We start from the raw sequence: 20,781 nt of genomic DNA, 5'->3' as shown, positions 1-20,781 counted from the left end.
ACATGGATTTCCTAAAAGACAAAAGCCGGTTCAGGTCTATTAATATAAACAAAATAAAAAATAAAAATAGTTAACTAAGCAGCAAGGAAACTAGAAGTTTGAAGTTTGCGTGAACATGCTCCTTGTTATTACCTGTTATCATTCTAAGTCTTCAAAGCCAATAAATCCCAGTAGTCAGGAACATACATTGTTCACAAAGTAATTTAGTGGCAGACAAGATACCACTCCACGCTTTTCAGTCACAATTGTTAAGATTTTAGATATGAAGTTGCAAAACTGTTCTAGCTATTTCTACTACTGATATCTACCTTCCAATGCCACACATGAGCAAATTAATGTTGCAAGAAATTCCTATTATATCTTAAACAAATTCCAGGCCTGGGGAAAATGCAAGTCATAAAACAGGTTAAGAACTAAGTTCTACCCTACTGTCATACTACATGTACACAACAGCCTTTGACACATCTCTCTTCCCAATGTATTCATACTGATCCAGCCCTGCTTGAAGTTAAAATAAACCATTACCCTAGCATTCAAACACAGACTAATAACAATATAGACTCAAATTCCACCTACTGTGCATTGAAAGTGACAGAATTACACAAAAATTGATGTTTTGATATTTAACGGGAGTATTTTTTCACTGCTGTGCACTTATTACTTTAATTTGAATTAATTCCCCTTTAGAAGTATGACCTGTTTTCTAGAAAATTATAATTCATAAATGCATATGCATCATTAAAAAATTAAACTAATAACTTTTTCAATATACATAAGCATGCACTTCTTGAGTCATTCTGCTGTGCCCTGTGAATTCATGGAAACCTTAAATGGAGATGATGGACAGAAAAAACAATGTAGTCAAGTGTTATCAAATGTGTAGGCTGTTTTGTTTGAATTTCCAAGGATGTGAGATTGGAGATTACCCTTAAATAATTATTTTCTGGTAAATAAAAACTGAAAATTGTTGACTGCTGGCAGTACTGGACACACAACTGTAGTGGGTTGGTGCTGGCCAGACACCAGGCACCCAACCAAAGCTGCTCTCTCACTCTCCTCTGCAGCTGGACACGGGGAGAAAATATAATGAAGGGTTCGTGGCTTAAGTAGTGGGAGACAACACTCATCAAGTATCATCATGGGCTAAACAGGCTCAACTTAAGAGATAGTAATTAAATTTATTACTAAACAAAATTAGAGCAGGGCAATGAGAAGTAAAATAAACCCTTAAAAACATGTTCCCCCTGCCCCTCCCTCCTTCCCAGCTCTGCCTCCTACCCCAGTGGCACAGGGACACAGGGAATGGGGGTTATGGTCAGTTCATGACCTGTGGCTTCTCCCACTGCTCAGGGAGAGGAGTCCTTCCCCTGCTGCACTGTGGCTCCCTCCCATGGGAGACAGTTCTCCATGAACTTCTCCAGCGTGAGTCCATCCCATGGTCAACAGCCCTCCCCAAACTGCTGCAGCGTGGGTCATTCTTGCACGGGGTGCAGTCCTTCAAGGACAGGCTGCTCAGCCTTGGAGCAGGGCCCCTCTCTCCACGCATCTCCCACTGGATCGCAGCCTCCTCTCAGACATCCACCTGCTCCACTCTGAGTCTCCTCCATGGGCTGCGGGTGGATCTCTGCATTCCCCATGGATCTCCTTGGGCTGCAGGGGCACAGCTGCTTCACCATGGTCTGCACCATGGGCTCCAGGGGAATTGCTGCACCTGGAACATCTCCTGCCCCTTCCTCTTCACTGACCTCGGTGTCCACAGGGTTGTTCTTCTCACATGTTCTCACTCTGCTCTTCTCTGGCCGCAGTTACAGCTGCGTAATAACTTTGTTATCACCATTTCTAGTTGGCCCACCCTTGGCCAGCAGTGGGTCCATCTTTGGAACAAGGGATTGGTTCTGCCAGACATGAAGGAAACTTCTGACAGTTTCTCACAGAAGCCGTCCAGCTACCAAAACTAAGGCCATGTAAACCCTTAAGAAGTTATGTAACTCTGAAATAAAACTTTAAAATTAAATTTTTTGGAAAATGTTGCATGGACAATCTTGAAAACATCCTTCTCTTTCTCTGTCTTCAGTAATCAAGTCTATTCAGCAACACAGTTTAAAAGACAAGTTCAACATAGAGAGGCTTATTTTGAAAGTCACTATTATAAGAAGTTACCAAGAGAACAGGTCATGTCTTTCAGGTCCACAGTTGTGACAATTTGCTGTGATGAGTGTCAGTAACTCCTGTTTGTTTCAATGATCTCTGTAAGACCATTTTGTTCTCTTTTGTTCTCTTCTAGACACGTATCTCTTTTCTTAGTAAAAGTAGCAAACAGCGTATCCATCATTCCCAAAACTTCTAGTAGCTCCTCTTGATAGTCAATTTCTTTTCCAATAGCTTCCTGAAGTTTCAAGAACTGTTTATCAACAATCGCTGACTGCCCAACCACAGGCTGATAAATGTCTGTAAAGAAAAATATCAGTTAAGAATCCATAGATGTATAAAAAGGCGAAAGTTTTATCAGCTAGTTAGAGACACACTTAAGGATTCTAGCACAAGTCCAGCATTCTGAAAAACTAAGACAACTTTAATGTTGTCTGTTCTGAAAACAGTCATTGTATGTACTCACAGCAGCAGTATGTCCAACTAACAGAAACAGAAGTTTTTATGACCTCAAATACTATTTTTACCTCACTGAATAAGAAAAAGCTACTTGTACTATGTAAACACAGATGCATGAAGTATCAAAGACACTTAGAGACCATGAGGAGCTTCCTGCAGCCTGTGCAAATCAGATTCTGACTATGGTCAATGTTATCTGGAAATATCTTTTTTTGGATCATTCTCTTGACACTAAGTCCACACTTTAAACAAACCCATAAAGATTTGGTTTCTTTAAATTGTAGCACTTTCAATCTTATTTCCAAGCTAGCTATATGGCTTTGAGCATCTTTTTTGTGTTGTCTTACCAGTGATCATATCAGCAACAGTCACCAGCACAGGAGTAAATCTAGGCTCAATCACACGCCTGCAAAATTAGAAGACATTCCAATTTTACTGGTTTTGTCAACTGCACTCCACAAGAAGCTTTCTCACACAGGCATACAGACAAATTTTTCTTGATGAAGAGACATCACAGCACACCAGTCAGAGATGCAAGTCAAAAAAACTCATACATGTGATATTTACCCTCCTCCTTTCAGGAAGGCAGTGGGGGTTGGAGGAGTGGCAAAAAGCCTCGAGTACATAAAAACACAAGTTCCATCAGGGAGACAGAAAATAACAGACTAAGGGTAGAGTGTCTGGCAAAGAAGTAGAATAACCATAGTATCAGCAAAACTGTTCTGTGCTAACAGGTAAACTGTTTCAAACCTATCCCAAAACCTTGGTAATCAGAATGGAAAAGGCATGTGAGATTTCAAGAGTACCAGTGTTCTACCTGTGATCTGTGGGAAGTTATTAGGAAATAGAAGTGTCAAAATAGTCAGAGGGAACTCATGTTAAAATAATACCTTGCCACAAAGGTAAGCAGGAGATTAACTTGCTTCTCATCTCGGCCTGCAAGTGCACTTCTCAGCGTTCCTCTGCGATGCAGTTCCTGCATGACTGCAACCGTGACTTCAGGAGTATGAAGCATGATGGGTGGCTGGACACATACAAGAAGAGTTTAGTACCAAAGCAGTATCTTTACACACAACAGAGGACTGACTGGTATCAGCAAAACCAAAACGGAACCCAACTTAGATTCCTTTCTAGTTATACACTAGAATAAAATTAGTATGACATACAGGGAAAATTAACATCAGGTGACAACACAAAACTTTGATGAGAAGAAAACCCAGTGCCTCACCTCCAGTACTGCATCCAGAGCCTTGGAAGACTGAAAGCCCCTCAGCAGCTTGTCATATTTTCTCAAAACACGTTTTACAGGTTTACTGACACAGAAATCTTCCTAGAATTCAAAAAAAAGAGTTCAGAATAAGACAAATACACACACACATAATAGATTAGCTATATTACCATGAATAATCTTATATATTCCCTCTCTTCCCTTTCTCCAATTTAGCCCATTTCAAGAAACCAATTTTTTGGAAATGTTTCAGCACATATTTTCTTACCACCTCATACCTGTTTTGGCATGTAAGTTCTTCCTTTCACAAAGGTTCTATACACTGGTTGTCTCTTCTTTTGAGACTTTTCATTCTTTTCTTCCGGCTTCCTGTGCTTAACATTTAGCACCCCATTGGTCATGCCTACAACTATGGTTTCATCTTCAGGCTAGCATAAAGAAATCACAGAGTTAGGACCCAGAGTTTTCACTTGTGCTCTATCATGCACATTTTTATGCTTCGTGATAAGGTTCGAATCATAGTATCATAGATGATTTAAGGTGGAGGGCAGTTCTTTGAGGTTCTGTGATTGAATACTTTGTTCAAAACAGGGACTGCTTCAAGGCTATGCTCATAAGCAGCATTACAGACTGACTAGTGAACCAAGCTCAATGATTCATTAACACCCTTCTGTAACTATAAGGTTTTGTTTTTTGCAGCGGCATACAACGACCTTTGGCTATTAGGTGCCATACAGGAAGCATGAGCAGAACCTGTGAGAAAGCAAAGCTATCGCAGAACAGCAGAATTTTGAGAAACAACTGAAAGTTGTTCAAAACACCAGTCACTGGTACATGTAATTTCACTTACATAACAAAGTAGGTATAAATTTCACCCAGAAAAATTGTGGATGCCCCATCCCTTGAAGTGTTCAAGGCCAGGCTGGATGGGGCTTTGAGCAACCTGGTCTAGCGGTGCCCTTGCCCAGGGCAGGGGGGATGAAACTAGAGGATCTTTAAGATCCCTTCCAATCCAAGCCATTCTATGATTCTCTGATATGATAGAAGTCTACAGAATTATGACAGGTATAGATGGAGATCAGCTGGTCAATGTCTCATTTAAGGGCATCAATGGAAGCTAATGAAGGTTCAAGTGGAACAATAGGAAGCAATTCTTCACACAACAAGTATCAGCAATGTGGAACTCCTTGTCAAGGAATCTAGGCAAGGTTTCAAGTTTATCTAAGCTCAAGGAGAGACTGAACAGGCTTATGCAATAGAATTTTGTTAAATTACACAAAAACTACATTTGTTTAATTACACTTTGATGAGTTAATTTCTCATCAGAAAATGAGTTTGGAATTTGGGAGAATATCAGCCAATTTATCACACACACTTGCCCTCAGTTTAATTTTCTATACACACCTACTTATGGCTGGCTATAGTTGGAAGCAGTGTCTAGAATTAGACCTGCTTTTGGTTTGACTCAGTAAGGGCATTATAATGTTCTCAAATAACCATTTAAAATTAAAATGGTTTAGTCAATAAAAAGCAAAAGACTATGCTTCAAAAGATGTATTATACACACTCTAGAGATGCTAAACTACAGGTATTGCATATTTTGCAGATGCCATAGGGTCTTAAAAGGCTATCGATTCTGTACACTCCACCTCAAAAGAAAAAAAACCTCAAAGTTCATTTTAGCTCAGCTCCCTAGGTAATATGCTAGGAAATGAAGAAAGGAAGACACTCCCCACACCCACTTTCCTCTACAATCCAGCAGAGCTGGACAATAGTAAAGTAGCAAAGCTAGTAAAGATCCCTCACAGTCCCATTCACATGTCCTTCAGAGGCTACCTAAGGGGGTGACTACATGACAACAGTACTGTTTAAAAACTGGTGCTAGCCTCCAAATTTCTGGCCAGCAGGTCACTTATCCACTGGAAATCAAGCGCTTCAGAGAAGTAAGAGTCTCTGCTGTCTGCTTCCAAGACAATAAGACACATGCCTTGAAAAACAAACTTGTTTATTGCTCACACCCTCTTCTTTCTTCCTCAGACCAACCTAACACCACCAACTTTTAAAGCAAGTTCACACCCTATTCTAAATTTCTCAAAAAAGTAACTACTTTTTTTTTACTGCTGCCATGCAAAAGGACTCACAGCATTCCTGAAAGGCAAAAGGTGAGTACAATCTTCTTGAAGTCAAAGAACCTCCCTTCTAAAGTGAATACTTTCCCTGTGATGTACACTGTCATTCATAAACACATGATTTTGTACTGATCTAGTCAGGTAACATCTGCTATTTGAATCTATTATGTTTAAAACCTCTTAGTGTTTGTTACTCAGGAGAAATATATTCCATCACCCTACTTTGCATGTACAGCATTCTTCTGGAACACCCAATAGCCATGAAAGCTATATGAAAGCAACATTTACTTTAGTGACTTAAAAGGTATCAGGAATTACCTTATCTAGCAAGACTTCTAATATACTTACCGACAATGCAAGACTGAGGATGGATGTTGCATAGTTGAAGCTGTGGACTACTTTGTAGGATGTAGTACTGTAAATCTTCACATGCCTACACAGAAGGGTAAAGATAAAAACATTGTTAGTAAAGCTTTACTGTAGTCATTTTACAGGAACTTCAACGCTCTCATCTTATCTATAGATCATTTAAGAAAGCTAAGTATTAATACAGTGCATTCCTCACACTACCATTGGGCTTCTTAGGTATAACTCCTCCTGCAACAGAAAGGTTCTGTTAAAAGATATCCACAAGTCAAGCCAGGATTGCTCTTACCCCAAAAAAGGTGAAAATGGGGCAGAAACAGAAGAAGAAATTGAATGCAGATGTAGTGACTATTTGAATTCAGAAATGCATATTAGTAAAACACTAAGAGAGCATCTCTTCATATTTGTTCTTAGATGTCAAATACAAGATCTACTAGTAATTTCTGTAAATCCATAGATACTCTTGTATCCAGCTGCCCCTTAGGGGTTTGGTTGGAAATATGAAATATTTAACAAATTGGAAACCAAAATATTATCTTACAAGGATAAACTAGTGTTATGCAATCATAAAGCCTGAGGTAGCCTAGGAAATACATGAGGGAGGAGGAAAACAGACCCATTGTCACTTCAGACCACTTTGTATTTCTAATGTCTCAGAGACAAGAGACCAAGTACCAGTACTCATCAACTGAAACCAAACAAAAAAGCAAAGAGCTCATGTTCACCTGCACTCTTGGGTACAAGAAGCAACAGCAGAGAGACGCAAAACCTAGGCTTTTTAAAGGTGAATATTAATACACTTTTAGCTATTTAAACTGTATTAGAGTTAGGAATAGTTAATTTACAAAGACTGGAAAGGTCAGTTTAGAGATTTAAAAAACTGAACACTCATTTAGAAGTTCCCCATATGCATTCCCAAAAGGCACACTGACATTCAGATCAGTAAGAGGAAAAGGTTAAGATGTATCACAGAATCACACTATGGTTTGAGTTGGAAGGAACCTTTTAAAGCTCATCTAGACCAAGGTCCCTGCAATAAGCAGGCACAGCTTCGCAGAAGGTACTTTGGCCCCAAGACGTGTTCTCACATAAAGCCCAAAAAACACACACAGACTCACAGTGATGTGTAAGACCTTTCAAAGAAAAAGAGTCCTAAAGAATGTAAACATAATGAAGCCACAAAGTACACCAACCTGTCCAGGGATCCTGACAATAGCCTTTGTCCAGAGCTGTTCAGGCACAAACAAGTTACAGTTTTATGGTGATTTTTAAGTGAAACTAGTAACTGTCCACCTTTTAGTACATCCCAAACTTTGACATATCGACCTCCTGAAGAGAAAGTACACAAAACAGTCTTACATATGTACATATTTATGCTTCTCTGAAGTTTTCACAGAGTGATGCAGTACCTCCTTCACTGGTACCTTTAACTCCTAACAGTCTTCTGTACCTACTCACCATCCTCTTCCATTCTATCTCCTGGCACAAGATACATTACAATCCTGCTCTTTTTTATGCCATTCTGAATGGAGCTGAATGTTTCAACCATTCTCCAACCATATTAATTACCAAAAAGAAATCTATAAACTATGGGGTTACAGTACTTCTGATGCAATGGCAAGAAGAGACTAAAAAGGCTTGTCAACATTAAGAGAAACACACAGTCCCATCTTTCCAAAACCTAAGTATGTTGATTCCTTCACTTTAGAAGTGGGCCAATTAGAGCCTGTATTTGTCATTAAAAATGTCTTTGGAAAGGGGGGGAATAGCAACTCCAAGAATATCAAAACAAAGTTAAAAAGAAAAGACCCCTACTTGCACCCTCCAGATAAATACAGATTCCTGGAGAAAATATTTGAGAAATCCATCTGTCACATCACTTACCACTTCATTATCAAACTAAAACACCACACAAAAAGTAAGTAGCTGAAGTATTTCTCAAAATTAGGACCACAGAAAAGAAATTTGATTTATCTGATTTTATAGAATTACCTGCAGATACCAGAAGTCCACCAGATGGGAACAGAAGCACGCTCTCCACAGGATGGCCATGTTCTATTGTCATGACACTACTCTTTGTTCGTGCATCAAACAGTTTCACAGTGTGATCATAGGAACCTGCAAATACCACCATAAATAGCTTCAGTTTCATAATTTCAACTATTTCAGGAACTAAAACAGCCATGTCCTACCATCTAAAGGAGTCCTGGCTAATAGCAATAGTTTTCCATAAACCATACATGTAAAAACACCTTGTGATTTACCTTGGTTAATATCTAAGGCATCATAAATTTTCTAATTCTAGCCCTAGCTACATGTCAGTCTGTGAAAGTAATCTGTTTTCATTTCATTTCTATTAATCAAGTGTATTTGTAACAATTAATATCAGGCAACATGATAAACCCTAGCTTCTTGTGCCTCCTGAAAAAACGAGTACTAGGTTTTTTTCACAGCAGTTTTCCACAGATTGATAGAAAGCTCCTGCTAGGATAACCAAAAGCAACTGGTTCCGAATAACTCCACATGACCTCAACTTCTTGAGTCTGCCAGTTAACGGGCTGTACAGACTAGCGTCCTGCTCCAGAAACTTGGTAAAACCCTTCAGTCACTCCCACCCAAAGGATACATTCACAGTATTTTCTTAACTTTCAGAAGTTAGTCAGAACAGTTCTGTTAACCCTAATAGGCTAAACCAAAAACTCAGTTAAACTTAGTTCCTGCAAAGTTTTCCTAAAACATCGGTGTCAAGCTTAAAAAGCAAGCAAAAAAAAGAAAACAATAAAGTAGGCATTGCACAGGGAAACTGATCCTTCATGACTAAAATACAATAAAAAAAATTCAATCCAAAAGAAGCATAAATAAAAAAATAAAACCAAACCTGTTATGAAGACATCTGCATTCACTTTACTTGCACAGCCACATCTCACATAGTCAGTATGTTCACTGTATGAGACGATTTCTGTGGCACTTGGAATATCCCACAAATTTGACGAATAATCATCACCACCAGAAAATATTCGGTATTTATCAGACAGGAAGCCCACTACATGAACTGGCCTAGAAAACAAAGTCCACAAGATCCAAAGTAAAAATACATTCATGTTTCAAGAGTTCATTAAACTACTCTAACTTAGAAACGCCGTGTTTTATATCAGAATTTACAAAGCCTCTCCATAACAGCAAATTTTAAGTATGACTGGTTTGAATGATGTTCTTGTCCTTTAAAATCACTATTGAAATCTTTGCTATCACCATAACATCCCGACAGATGTTGGCAGGAGCACAGGCATGCAAATCTTACTGCAGTTAACCTAGCATTATAACATAACACCTAATTTACAAACAGACCTCAAACAGAAACACTCTCAAGGTCAGTCTGGGTACGTCCCACGCAAAGGCGGGTTCTTGTTGTTCTATGTAGATAAAATGCACATTGATCTTTCATAGCACAGAGATCTGTTGAAGCATTGTCATTGTCTTCTCCTCACTGATACATCAGCACTCCTAACTTCTTCTCCACCCCAAGCTACCATTACGTATTTTTTCTGTTTTGTTTTTGGAGCCTTTTCTTAAGGGATTCCTACTTTTCCTGGCATGTTTCTTCACTGTTTTGGTTTAGACACTTTCTAGAACTCTTCTCCTACCAGCATCATAATAAATGATGATAAGGAGATAAAATGTGCTTATCAGTGCAATGAACTCATAAGACTGTATCTACACAACTTATTAAGAGACACCTAGCTGAAACAAAATATAGTTACTCTTCTACATACTTGATGCACATTTAGAATTTCTTAAAAACTTCCTCCAATTTCAAATTTAATTTTAAAATCTACTTTCTAGTAAGATCTACATGAGACAATTGAAAGCAATGTAAAGCAGTATTCCACAGATTTTCAGCAGCATGTGAAGCAGACATATAATTTAACATAAATACTGTATATTGGTGAGGCATTGGAACAGGTTGCCCGGAGAAGTTATGTATGCCCCTTCCCTGGCAGTGCTCAAGGCTAGGCTGGGTGGGCTCTGAGCAACCTGGTCTACTAGCAGGTGTTCCTGCCGTGTGGCAAGGGGGCTAGCACAAGATGATCTTTAAGGTCAAACCATCCGGTCTGTGGTGAGTCTGTGATGTGCAAATATAGCAAAGAAGTTTATGAACACAAAGGAAACAAACCAATCCTGTCTTACTTAGTATGACCCTCGAACTGCCTCAGTGGTGCTTTGCCGCTAACGTCGAAGAGGCGGATGACGCTGTCCTCGCTGCCGGCGGCGAGCAGACGCCCATCGTCCCTGTACATGGCACAGTACGCGGCGTCCCGGAAGCGAGAGAACGTCTTGATGGGCTCCTGGGAGTACCGGCCATAGATGTGGATCTGCCAAAAGAAGACAGCATTACATCTTGTTGTGTGATACCAACTGAAGGACAAGAGCATAAAAGCCTCAGAAAAACCACTTACCCTCGAGGATGCTGTGACAGCATAGTTATATGGCGGGACTGGGGAGAAGTCAATTTTATTTACTGCACCGAATTCCTTTATCTGAACAGGTGTCTAAAACAATTGCAATAAGGATCATTAAATACACATAAGCACACCATCAAGTACGAAAACAGCAAAATAAAAGCTATTCTTCCTACAAAGAGCTCAGAACTCCACTAGAACCAAAGCGTTTTTTAAATACAACGATAGTGAGTTTCACTTCTGCCACGTTACTCCTGTTCTTGTAAATTTTTTCCAATTCTCACATTACAACTGATCCATTACTTACGTGTTTTGAGGTAAAAAACTAACTCGTGCGTGTTTAAAAAAACCAAAAATTAACTGCAGGAAAGCAGAAAAAAAAAAAAAAAAGCATTCTGGGGCAGTAACTGCGAGTGTGAGGCCGCTTCCTCCTACCTTGTATCCCCGCCAGTAGAGCGTGTCCTGCGTGACCCTCTCCCCGAGCTTGGGGCATGCCTGCACCACCACCGGCTTGTACGCGGCCATGGCGCGCGGGGCCGGGGCGGGTGGGGCTCAGCGGAAGAGGTCGGGAAGGCCCGATGGGCTCCCGGTAAACGGGACACGCTGCGCCCCAGCGATGGCGGGCACCGCGCCGGCCGCGAGGAGAGGAGGCGCAGGCGCACCGGCATTACGTCATCAAGGCGCGCCTCTCTCCGGCCAATCGGCGGGGCGGCGAGACGTCACTTCCGCCCGCGGCGGCGGTGGCCGAGAGCCGCGGTGCGGCCGCGCCCGGGCTCTGGTGTGGCCGCGCCTGTGCCCGCGCCGTGCGAGCGTCCCGCCCTCGGGCCTTGCCTCCCGGACTTTCTCCAGGGCGAGGGGACGTCTCCAGGCGTTCCCGGAGCTGCGCGAAGCCCGGCCCCATCTGAGACTTCCCGCCGTACTGTGAGCAAGCCCCGAGTATTGTGGGGTTACCTTTGTCGGTTTAAAAGGGATTTGGGTTTTTTCCTACGTGCGTAGGAGACGTAGGTAGAAGCAATTTGTGTTACTCAGGTAGCGGAAGACATAAAGGGGCTTAAAGGCAGTTTAACTTTTCCTCCAAGTTTAATGTTTTTAGGAAATAAAGTAATCTTCTTGTAGTTTGTTCCTGGCTTGGTATAAATCTGGTTGGTTGTCGTGTGGTGGTTTTTTGTTGCAAGTAGGCAAATATTTCGAAGCATCATTTCGATGGAACTCCTACTGGCTTAATTACGGAATTTGCTTTAAACATCCAGATGCTGAAACATAAATGTAGAATTCGGTCACTAACTTGTGATAGCAACAAGGTTCATATTTCACCAGTGTTTTGAGTGGCAAAATTAAATGCTGTAATCTTAAATGAAGTTTGATGTGTTTTTATGCGTTGTTTACAGAACGTTCTTAATCTGTGTTGCATCTGTTCAGTTGCAGGTTGTTCAAAATATTGGGCTTGGCTGGCCAGAATTGCTCCTGGCTGGAAACAATGAAGCACCATTTTGCATGAAACTTCTACATGACTGAGATCATGGCGTCTTCAACAAACTTAGATGTCGGGGCTCAGTTAATTGTGGAAGAATGCACCACGAGCTACAGCCTTCCACCCATGCCAGACATTAAAGTGGAGCATCAGCTTGACACCAGCACAGAGGAAGGCCCAGCTCAGAGTGTCACCATGGGGATGAAATTCATTTTGCCCAATAGATTTGATATGAATGTCTGCTCACGATTTGTGAAGTCTTTGAATGAGGAGGACAGTAAAAATATTCAAGATCAAGTCAACTCTGACCTTGAAGTTGCATCTGTCTTATTTAAAGGTTGAATTTATGGTACAAATCATTATCTGTGGGCTGTGTCATCCTGTTAAATTATTATGTTTACTTAAAAAAAAAAGCTTCTGCCTTATATGTATATTGATCATTTTTCTAAGATTTGTTCCTCTAAAATTTTTTGTTATATGGCTAATGGATTAATAATGTAAAATTGACTTCCTCCAAGATTATTTTTTCTATCACATTTTACATATTTATATTGTTTGAAAAACCAGTGGCTCAAAAAGTCTCTTTAAGTTAGTAAGAGCTGATGCTGATTATGAAAACAAGCTGCTTCTGTATGGCATGTCCTACAGCAGTATGCTTCTTCCCAAAACACTACTGAAAGCATTTCAGCTTCAGTAGCTTTCAGCAACATGTTGTATCTTTTCATGAGTATGATGAAAAATAACACAGGCCATGTGTGTTTCACTGTGGCTGAACAAAGCCTCTAGTTGTACCAATGGGCTTGCCAGTGTAGCTTCAGACTACTTGAAAGCAAATGCTGCTCCAGCATTTGGATCCCTGCAGCTAATCCAGCCATTTCTGGGCAGCTTCATCAGAACTGATCCATGCTTTTTCATGGCTGAGGATATTCATGCAGAGCAAAATTAGGACGTCCATCTACTTCCCTTTAACAATTGTGGTTTCTAGCACTTGCTGTCATATTTCAGACTGTTGGCTGTGTATTTTTTCATGAAGTTCATGTCACCTATTTCTTGTAACAAATGCAAACACAGGCCTACTTTGAATTTGATGGTTTCACTGACTTGTGTTGTTTCGCTGCAGCTCAGCCATTGTAGTTTTCAAACTTTTTAGATTTGTCTCAAGTGCTCACTAGCAGAGCCACAGGTCTGAGCAGCAGATTTAAGCCCATCAGCAATAGGGTTGTTTTTCTGAGGTAACATTTGTAAATCCCTTAGAAGTAGTCCTGCAAATCCAGGGACGACAGGCCAAAATCTGCAGTAGGACTCTTAATTCAATGCGGTCAGTTGTAGCTATTTGGCAAACAAAACATAATTTTGTTTCCTTTCTGTTACACTCTACTTCTTTTAATTAGTTCTTTCCCTGAATTTGTGCTTGCATTTATGATGAAAGTTCTCTATGGTGTTAATTCACTGTGTGTGTTAGTTAGCTTCCAGTCATTAATTACTCATGCACACTGGTGTCAGATCAATTAAGCCAATATGGAGTTTAATCCTTCAATATGTCTTTCCAGTATTTAATCAGTTAGCTTTTTAAAAATTGCTTAGCTTTTCAGTTCTTTCTCAAAACCAAAAGCTGCTTTTGAGAATTAGAAGCCAAGACAACATATAAATATATTCTGTAATAAAATGCCATTAGCTCCTAAGAGAAGGCAAGAAAAGTTAGTATGAAGGAACACATCAGCAGTGAATGACTTCCTGAATTCTAAGTGGTGATCTGCTGTTGCATTTTATGTAAGTTAGTGGAACGTATCTTCCTGCTGGATAAGTATTCATCAGGCTTTCATTATGCTGTTAAAATTTTATCCAGGAGTGGGAAGAGCCTTGGTGAAGGAAGTTAATGAAGGTTGTCTCCACTCATGCAGTGGACTGGTTAGGGAGCAGGCAAAGGCTGAGCAGTCTGACCAGAGCTGCATCATGTTATTGCCTTGGAGAGTGTCTATAAGAAGATGACAGGTTAAGTGGAGCCTTCTTACCTAATAAATCCATGCCAGGCATGTTGAAAAATCTAGACAAAGGCTTACCTCATTTAGAGACCAGCTTGTCTCTGGGTGACATTAGGCATACTGAACGTGTAAAGTAGCATAGTTGTTCTATGCTAGAAATTAATGCAGCCCTTTATTCAGCTTTCACAATACACAATGAAAAAGCACATGTCACAACATCTTAACATGGATTTTAAGGGTCTTGTGATACTGGTACTTTACAGTTTGACTTAGAATCTATGGCTTGCTTTTAATGCTCTTATTAGTATTGAAATCCTGTTTGTGTTTTTTGTTTAATGTAGCCGAATGCAACAGCCACACTTCTCCTTCCCCTGGTATCCAAGTAAGACATGTTTATACTCCTTCAACTACTAAGCATTTCTCACCAATAAAACAATCAACTACACTAACTAACAAACACAGGGGAAATGAAGTCTCTACAACGCCTCTGCTTGTAAGCTGTAAGTATCCTCCTGCTGTACTATTAATAATTGTCTTGTGAACTGTGTGTTGGATGCTTAACAGATTTATCCATTTTTTTTCTTTGGTGTTAAAATGAACTTTAAGGTGGGAAGAAAACCTGAGATAGTCTTGTCTAGTTTCACATGGGTCCAACTATAAAATAGTCATCCACCTGATGTATGGAATTCACGACTGAAGTTTATTTTCCAGAAATAATCTAATTCTTGATTTTAAGAGTATAGGTAAGGGCTTTTCTGATTTTTTGTTAAGTTGTAAGTTAATGTACTTCATGCCTCTGTTTTCAGAACTTGTGCATCTTAAAATTAGATGATCGGTAAATGCTGCAGAATACTTAAGATGTAATGTAATGTAATATAAATACAGAGTACTGCAAGTGTCATGATTGTCACAGATCTTGAAAATCAAGGAAGTAGTATTTGTGGTGGGGTTTTTTTCTGAATTGTCAACCATTTTCTTTATAAATTAATTTGCTGTAATTTACTTCATCAGTAAATTATTTCCTCTAAGTTACAAATCAATTTTTTATAAAGAAAAATGCTATTTGCATGGGAAGAATTAATCTGGAGGTGCAGTATGGGCCACTGAACAAAATACTGCATCTTTCTGAACAAACTAAACTTTCATATAGTGACTTGGAAGAGGACAGTGAACATTTACAGTTCATGTAATCATTGGCTAATTTTGTTACTATATCATGTGGATAATTTATTACATATTAGCCTCCGGAGCACCTCTCAGGCCTGCTCCAAGTTCCAATTATCAAAACCATGCACCCATGCAGTTTTCCATGGGATCGGAGGTTTTTTCTTCATAATCTCGGAAATAACAAAAAATAACCCACAATCTTTGTTTTCCCCTCTATATATCGAGTTGTGTATAGTTTTGTAATGTCTGATCTATTCCACGTATGTGAGAGTCACACTAGAGGATTTCTTTGTTGAGTAGCAGGGCAGGTCTTCTGGTGATTTAAGCATGATTTTTAAATTAAACATACTTAATTTACCAAAAGATGTTTGTTTTCATTTGATAAATGGTCTTAACATGATCTTGGGTTGCTGACCAAACAGCAGAGAAGAGAGCATGTTGCTTTGTAAAGAGTCAGTGTGGGAAGTATCTTTGCTTTCAAGAATCACTGCTGCATTGGTTTAAAAATTACCTAAACCTGTGAAAGTCTTTGGAAAATTTTCAGTTTTTAGGAGTGATTTAAGTTCAGAGCCTAAGGTGAAATTATCTACACTCTCAGTTCCAAGTTCTGTACGGCTGAAGCCAATGGACATGTTATGTTCAGCTCCACATAGAGCAGAATGAAAACTGGTGTATGTAACACATGCTTTTGCTTCCTTTTTTGCAGCTTTATCAGTGCATCAGCTGGCTGCTCAGGGAGAAATGTTATATTTGGCCACACGTATTGAACAAGGTGAGTCAGAAGGAGGTTAAAGGCCTTCTTTTTTTCTTTGGGCCATTTGTATGCTGTTGTGTTTGACCTTTTCCCCAAAGCTATAAAGTCCTCAATTCTGGTACAAATTGGAGGACATTTGAGGTGTCTGTTTTTTGCAGATGTGGACTGTTGTTTTGCATCTATTATTCACTCACTGTATGATTCACATTTTAAATTAAAACATTAACATTAGTAGGAATAGGTAAATCCCTTCATCATCCTGCTGTCTAGCTATATAGGTAAGCCATGGAACTAAGAAAGGAATATGTTAGTTCTGTCACAGCAGTTTATATTATTTTATTTTAAATTTATCTTTGTAATTTAAAACATACTTCTATTAAGGGTGGTTTTCCAACTCTGTTTAATCAATCAGCATAAAGACCTGCATGTCACTAATTTAAGCCATGGCTCACACCTGCAATATAATAGTACTACACATTCTGAGTAGTGTGACATTTGTGTGTCTGTAGTATATATTCAGCTCTACCTAACAGATTTAGGAATTTAGTAACATTAATAGTATGTTCTTACTGCACTAATAGTAATCACCCATGCTTTCAGTGCATCCTTGTTGAAATGTTTCCTGGAAAGTAGGTTATGAGTCACTGAGTTGAAATACTTTGTAATGAGCCATGTATATGAAAAGCAAATCAAATTTGGAGTGCCGGTAGCAGTTAAAAATGCTTATTTTGGTGCTATGATAAGCATGGAATTTTTAAAGTACTTAGATAAAAAAAAAATCCAGCTGAAATATTTGTCAGCAGTTGTTAAAAGAAATTCTTCTTTTCTTCTTCCAGCTACACTAGATGTAGATGTTAATTGTTTTCACAGACCACCTTATTGATTACATAAACTTTGTGAGGAATTGAGTTGTTTTATCTATATTGCTGTACAAGTTCATTCTTTACAAGATTGTATGGCTCACTCTATTGAAAAAAACATGGTCTACAGTATAATACAGGATGTACCTCTATATTTTTCAAACATCCTTTATCTTCTTTACAAAGGTGAAGCCCAGATTACAGACAACTTGTAACATTTCTGAGTAAAAACAGAGTTTGATTCATAGAGCTTAAAAACTTAAATTTTAAATTACTAAACTAAAGGCTGAAATTTTACTTTGGTCAGTCAGATGTGTTTTTCTTTCTTGGACAGAATATTACTGCCACCACTGGGACGGAATTTTGGTTTTAAAGTTGAGAATGACTTTTAGGTCACACTGGTTCCTATTGAATAAATGTTTGTGGATACATCATCACATTTCACCAGCTGATACACAGTGCATTAGTGAAAGGGATTACCAAGTTATGTATTTTTCTCTGAACAGAAAATTTAATCAATCATAAGGATGAAGAAGGATTTACCCCTCTGATGTGGGCTGCAGCTCATGGGCAGATAGCAGTAGTGGAATTTCTCCTCCAGAATGTAAGGAAAAAAATCACAATTGATTTTGAATTTATGTACTCTTTAGTTTGTTTTGCCCTCCTAAGTTTGTTGATGGTGCTACAAGCTCAAAAGTTTTAGAGTTAAGGTCTGTGCAAAACCTCAAAGTTGCTTCTTTTTTTAAATTGATACTTTATTTCAGGGTGCAGATCCTCAGATTCTGGGGAAGGGGCGAGAAAGTGCCCTCTCACTGGCCTGCAGTAAAGGATACACAGATATTGTCAAAATGCTGCTCGACTGTGGAGTTGATGTCAATGAGTATGACTGGGTAAGACTCTAGCTTGAGTTTAGTCAGATGGTGCTGTGGTCAGAAAATTGAAGCAGGACATAGCACTGGCTCGGGTTTAAAAGTTGTTCTACCTCTTCTGAAATACCTGAGAGTTTCAAAACTTCCATAGGGTAAGAGAAGTTGGTGCTACTAGTTCTGACCTCTTGGTAGGAAGAGAGTGAGACTAATGCTGACTTCTTGTAGAAGTGTGATCTCACAGCTTGAACAACAGACAAAAAAAGGTGGAAGTTGTGAAGATCTAAAACAGAACATCATTTTTATAAAACCTAGGAAGTCTTCTACTGGTACATGGAAGTATATTGGTGTGTTAAGGAATTACAGTTGCGGAGTGACTGCTTAATCGTGAAGTGTCTGAGACATTTCTCTGCTTTTGCAGAATGGAGGCACACCCTTGTTATATGCAGTACATGGGAACCATGTGAAATGTGTAAAAATTCTTCTTGGTAAGCAGACTGTCCAAACCAAATTATCAGTAATAATATACCATTGGTTCTCATTGTCAGAAATACAAGATTCTATTCCTGTTTTACATAGAAAGTGGTGCCGATCCAACTATCGAAACAGATGCTGGCTATAATTCCATGGATTTGGCTGTAGCCTTGGGCTATCGGAGTGGTGAGTATTGAAAATGTAAACCCTTTTAAAAAAATCTTAGTTTTTACAGCTCTTCATTTATGTCGCTGCTGCAATGGCCTAGTAGAGGTTTTGCATCTCTTAACATGTTACCTTTCTTGCAAGTCTTAATAATCCTAAATGTGTCAGGCCAAAATGGGTAGGAGCTTTCATTCTTGTTTCAGAAAGTCAAGTAATTAGTAAGAAAATGTAACTGACCTGGATCTATATCAGTGGACACAAATAATGGTGTTTAGGGCTGATGCAGTCACGACTCAGACAAGGGGAGCTGAGCTGCTCCCTCACTCTGTACAAAGGAGTGTGTTACTGGACAGTGGTAAGAGGCTAGCAGCCCTCCTGAACCCGTCACCCTACCTGACTGGCATGATGTGATGTAGTTTGCAAAACCTTCTTCAGTCAGATCAGCTCTAGCTCTAATTTGTCTTGGAGGCAGACAGTAATCAGTGAATTATACTTTCGCATTTGGTTATGGAAACAAGAAGCAAAGAAGGGACTCCTTATTGGTTTTTTCCCTCATTGCTGCTGTCATTTTGAAAGCTGTGAAATGTCTGCCATTACAGAAATGAATTGAAAAGTAAAACCAGCACTTTATGTGTAGCTTCTCCGAGCAGAGCCCTGTGCTTATGAGTGAGCCAGTGTCTTGGTTTAACCCCAGCCACCAGCCAAGTCCCACACAGCCACTAGCTCACTTCCCCACCAGAGAGATCAGGGAGAGAATTGGAAGGGTGAGAGCTGGAAAACTCATGTGTTGAGAAGAAGACAGTTTAATAGGGAAAGCAAAGGCTGTGCACACAAGCAAAGCAAAACAAGGAATTCATTCACTGCTTCCATGGGCAGGCAGGTGTTCAGCCATTCCAGGAGAGCAGGGCCCCATCACACATAATGGTTACTTGGGAAGACAAAACTCCATCCCTCCAAATGTCCCCCCCTTCCTCCTTCATCCCCCCCTTTATACACTGAGCATGGTGCCACAGGGTCTGGAATATCCCTTTGGTCAGTTGGGGTCACCTGTCCTGGCTCTGTCTCCTCCCAGTCTCCTAAGCACCCGAGTCCCCTCCCCAGTGTGGCAGTACCAAAAGCAGAAACAGCCTCGGCTCTGTGCAAGCCCTGCTCAGCAACAGCAAAAACATCTCCGTATTATCAACCCTGAGTTCAGCACAAATCCAAAACACAGCCCCACACCAGCCACTGAGATGAATAATATTAACTCTACCCCAGCTGAATCCAGGCACAGCAAACCACAGATGCCTACATACAAGACTGCTTCAAGAGCTCAATCTCAAAGTGTGTCACAGGAGAAGTTTCTAATAAATGTTTTTGCCTTCTTTCTGTTTGTGGACTAAAAATTTGCTTTCCATGCGTTATTGGCCTATTCAAACGAAAGACCTGATGATGACCCCAAAAAACATCATCTGCCTAACTGGGTGTATTGTTTTTGAATTATATAAGGCTTTTATTCTCTGAAGGAATGCAGACTTTCTTCACAGAGTGAATTTATACATATCTGGTTTTTATTAAATGATTGTACAGGACAAGCAGGTATCTGCCAGAAAAAACAGTATAACCCTAAAAATACCAAAATAATCAACACTAATTAACCTCATCTCTTTCTCTGCTTTAGTTCAACAGGTTATTGAGTCTCATTTATTAAAGCTACTTCAAAACATCAAGGAATAATGGTTGGCTCTTCTGCAGGTGCCACTTCTTGGCTTGGAGATTTGAACTACTGATTAGCTCTCTAATCAGTGACAAGAGTTGGTTGTTTTGTAACTTCACAGTTCAACTATTTGCTGGTTTTAGTTAAGCTTTTTAGTATTCTTTCTCTTCTTTCACTGTTGTTAATACAAATATACAATGTCACCCTTTCCTTAAATACATTTTATACAATTTTAGAGAAGTCAGTTGCTGTGCATGAAAAGCTTTGTAAATAAACCCATTTCTGACCGTGTAAATGTTTACACTGAGTGCAGTGGGTGGCACTATGCCAAGTGTCCTACTTCATCACATCATTGATACATTTTTACAGGGAAAAACGTGTTTAGATATTGAGGTATATCACCACAGAAGATAGATATCTTTACCGTTAATAATACCAAAATGTGCACTGTGTGTGAAGTTTTCGAGATTCCCCGCTTAATATTTATCCTGGCTGGAGCCAGGACAGGGTTCATTTTTGCAATAGTGAGGAGGGGGCTAGGACCCAGAAGTTATTC

General features: G+C 39.6%; 2 protein-coding genes across 4 annotated transcripts; one reads left to right on the top strand and one right to left on the bottom strand.

Annotated features, from left to right (window-relative positions):
- Window positions 1-1,385: 1,385 nt before the first annotated feature.
- UTP15 (UTP15 small subunit processome component) lies at window positions 1,386-11,438 on the bottom strand. 2 transcript variants are annotated; one of them, XM_048292568.1, is made up of 12 exons: window positions 11,226-11,438; window positions 10,788-10,880; window positions 10,519-10,703; window positions 9,209-9,387; window positions 8,323-8,448; window positions 7,524-7,659; window positions 6,313-6,397; window positions 4,114-4,263; window positions 3,836-3,937; window positions 3,498-3,631; window positions 2,955-3,013; window positions 1,386-2,448 (listed from the first exon to the last, which is right to left on the bottom strand). In XM_048292568.1, exons 1-12 carry the CDS (start codon window positions 11,313-11,315, stop codon window positions 2,219-2,221), a joined length of 1,569 nt encoding a protein of 522 aa, XP_048148525.1. In that variant the 5' UTR covers window positions 11,316-11,438; the 3' UTR covers window positions 1,386-2,218. The 2 variants fall into 2 exon arrangements, with proteins under 2 accessions (XP_048148525.1, XP_048148523.1); XM_048292566.1 differs by having other exon boundaries at window positions 10,519-10,880.
- Window positions 11,439-11,510: 72 nt separating this feature from the next.
- Window positions 11,511-20,520, top strand: ANKRA2 (ankyrin repeat family A member 2). Of its 2 annotated transcripts, none has more exons than XM_048291720.1 (9): window positions 11,511-11,711; window positions 12,216-12,598; window positions 14,585-14,743; window positions 16,117-16,182; window positions 17,531-17,628; window positions 17,789-17,914; window positions 18,312-18,378; window positions 18,470-18,550; window positions 20,190-20,520. In XM_048291720.1, exons 2-9 carry the CDS (start codon window positions 12,298-12,300, stop codon window positions 20,243-20,245), a joined length of 954 nt encoding a protein of 317 aa, XP_048147677.1. In that variant the 5' UTR covers window positions 11,511-11,711; window positions 12,216-12,297; the 3' UTR covers window positions 20,246-20,520. The 2 variants fall into 2 exon arrangements, with proteins under 2 accessions (XP_048147677.1, XP_048147675.1); XM_048291718.1 differs by having other exon boundaries at window positions 12,210-12,598.
- Window positions 20,521-20,781: the final 261 nt, after the last annotated feature.

The sequence above is a fragment of the Corvus hawaiiensis genome, chromosome Z (genome assembly GCF_020740725.1).
Source record: "Corvus hawaiiensis isolate bCorHaw1 chromosome Z, bCorHaw1.pri.cur, whole genome shotgun sequence".
Taxonomy (NCBI): domain Eukaryota; kingdom Metazoa; phylum Chordata; class Aves; order Passeriformes; family Corvidae; genus Corvus; species Corvus hawaiiensis.
This window is presented reverse-complemented; position numbering and strand designations above follow the sequence as displayed.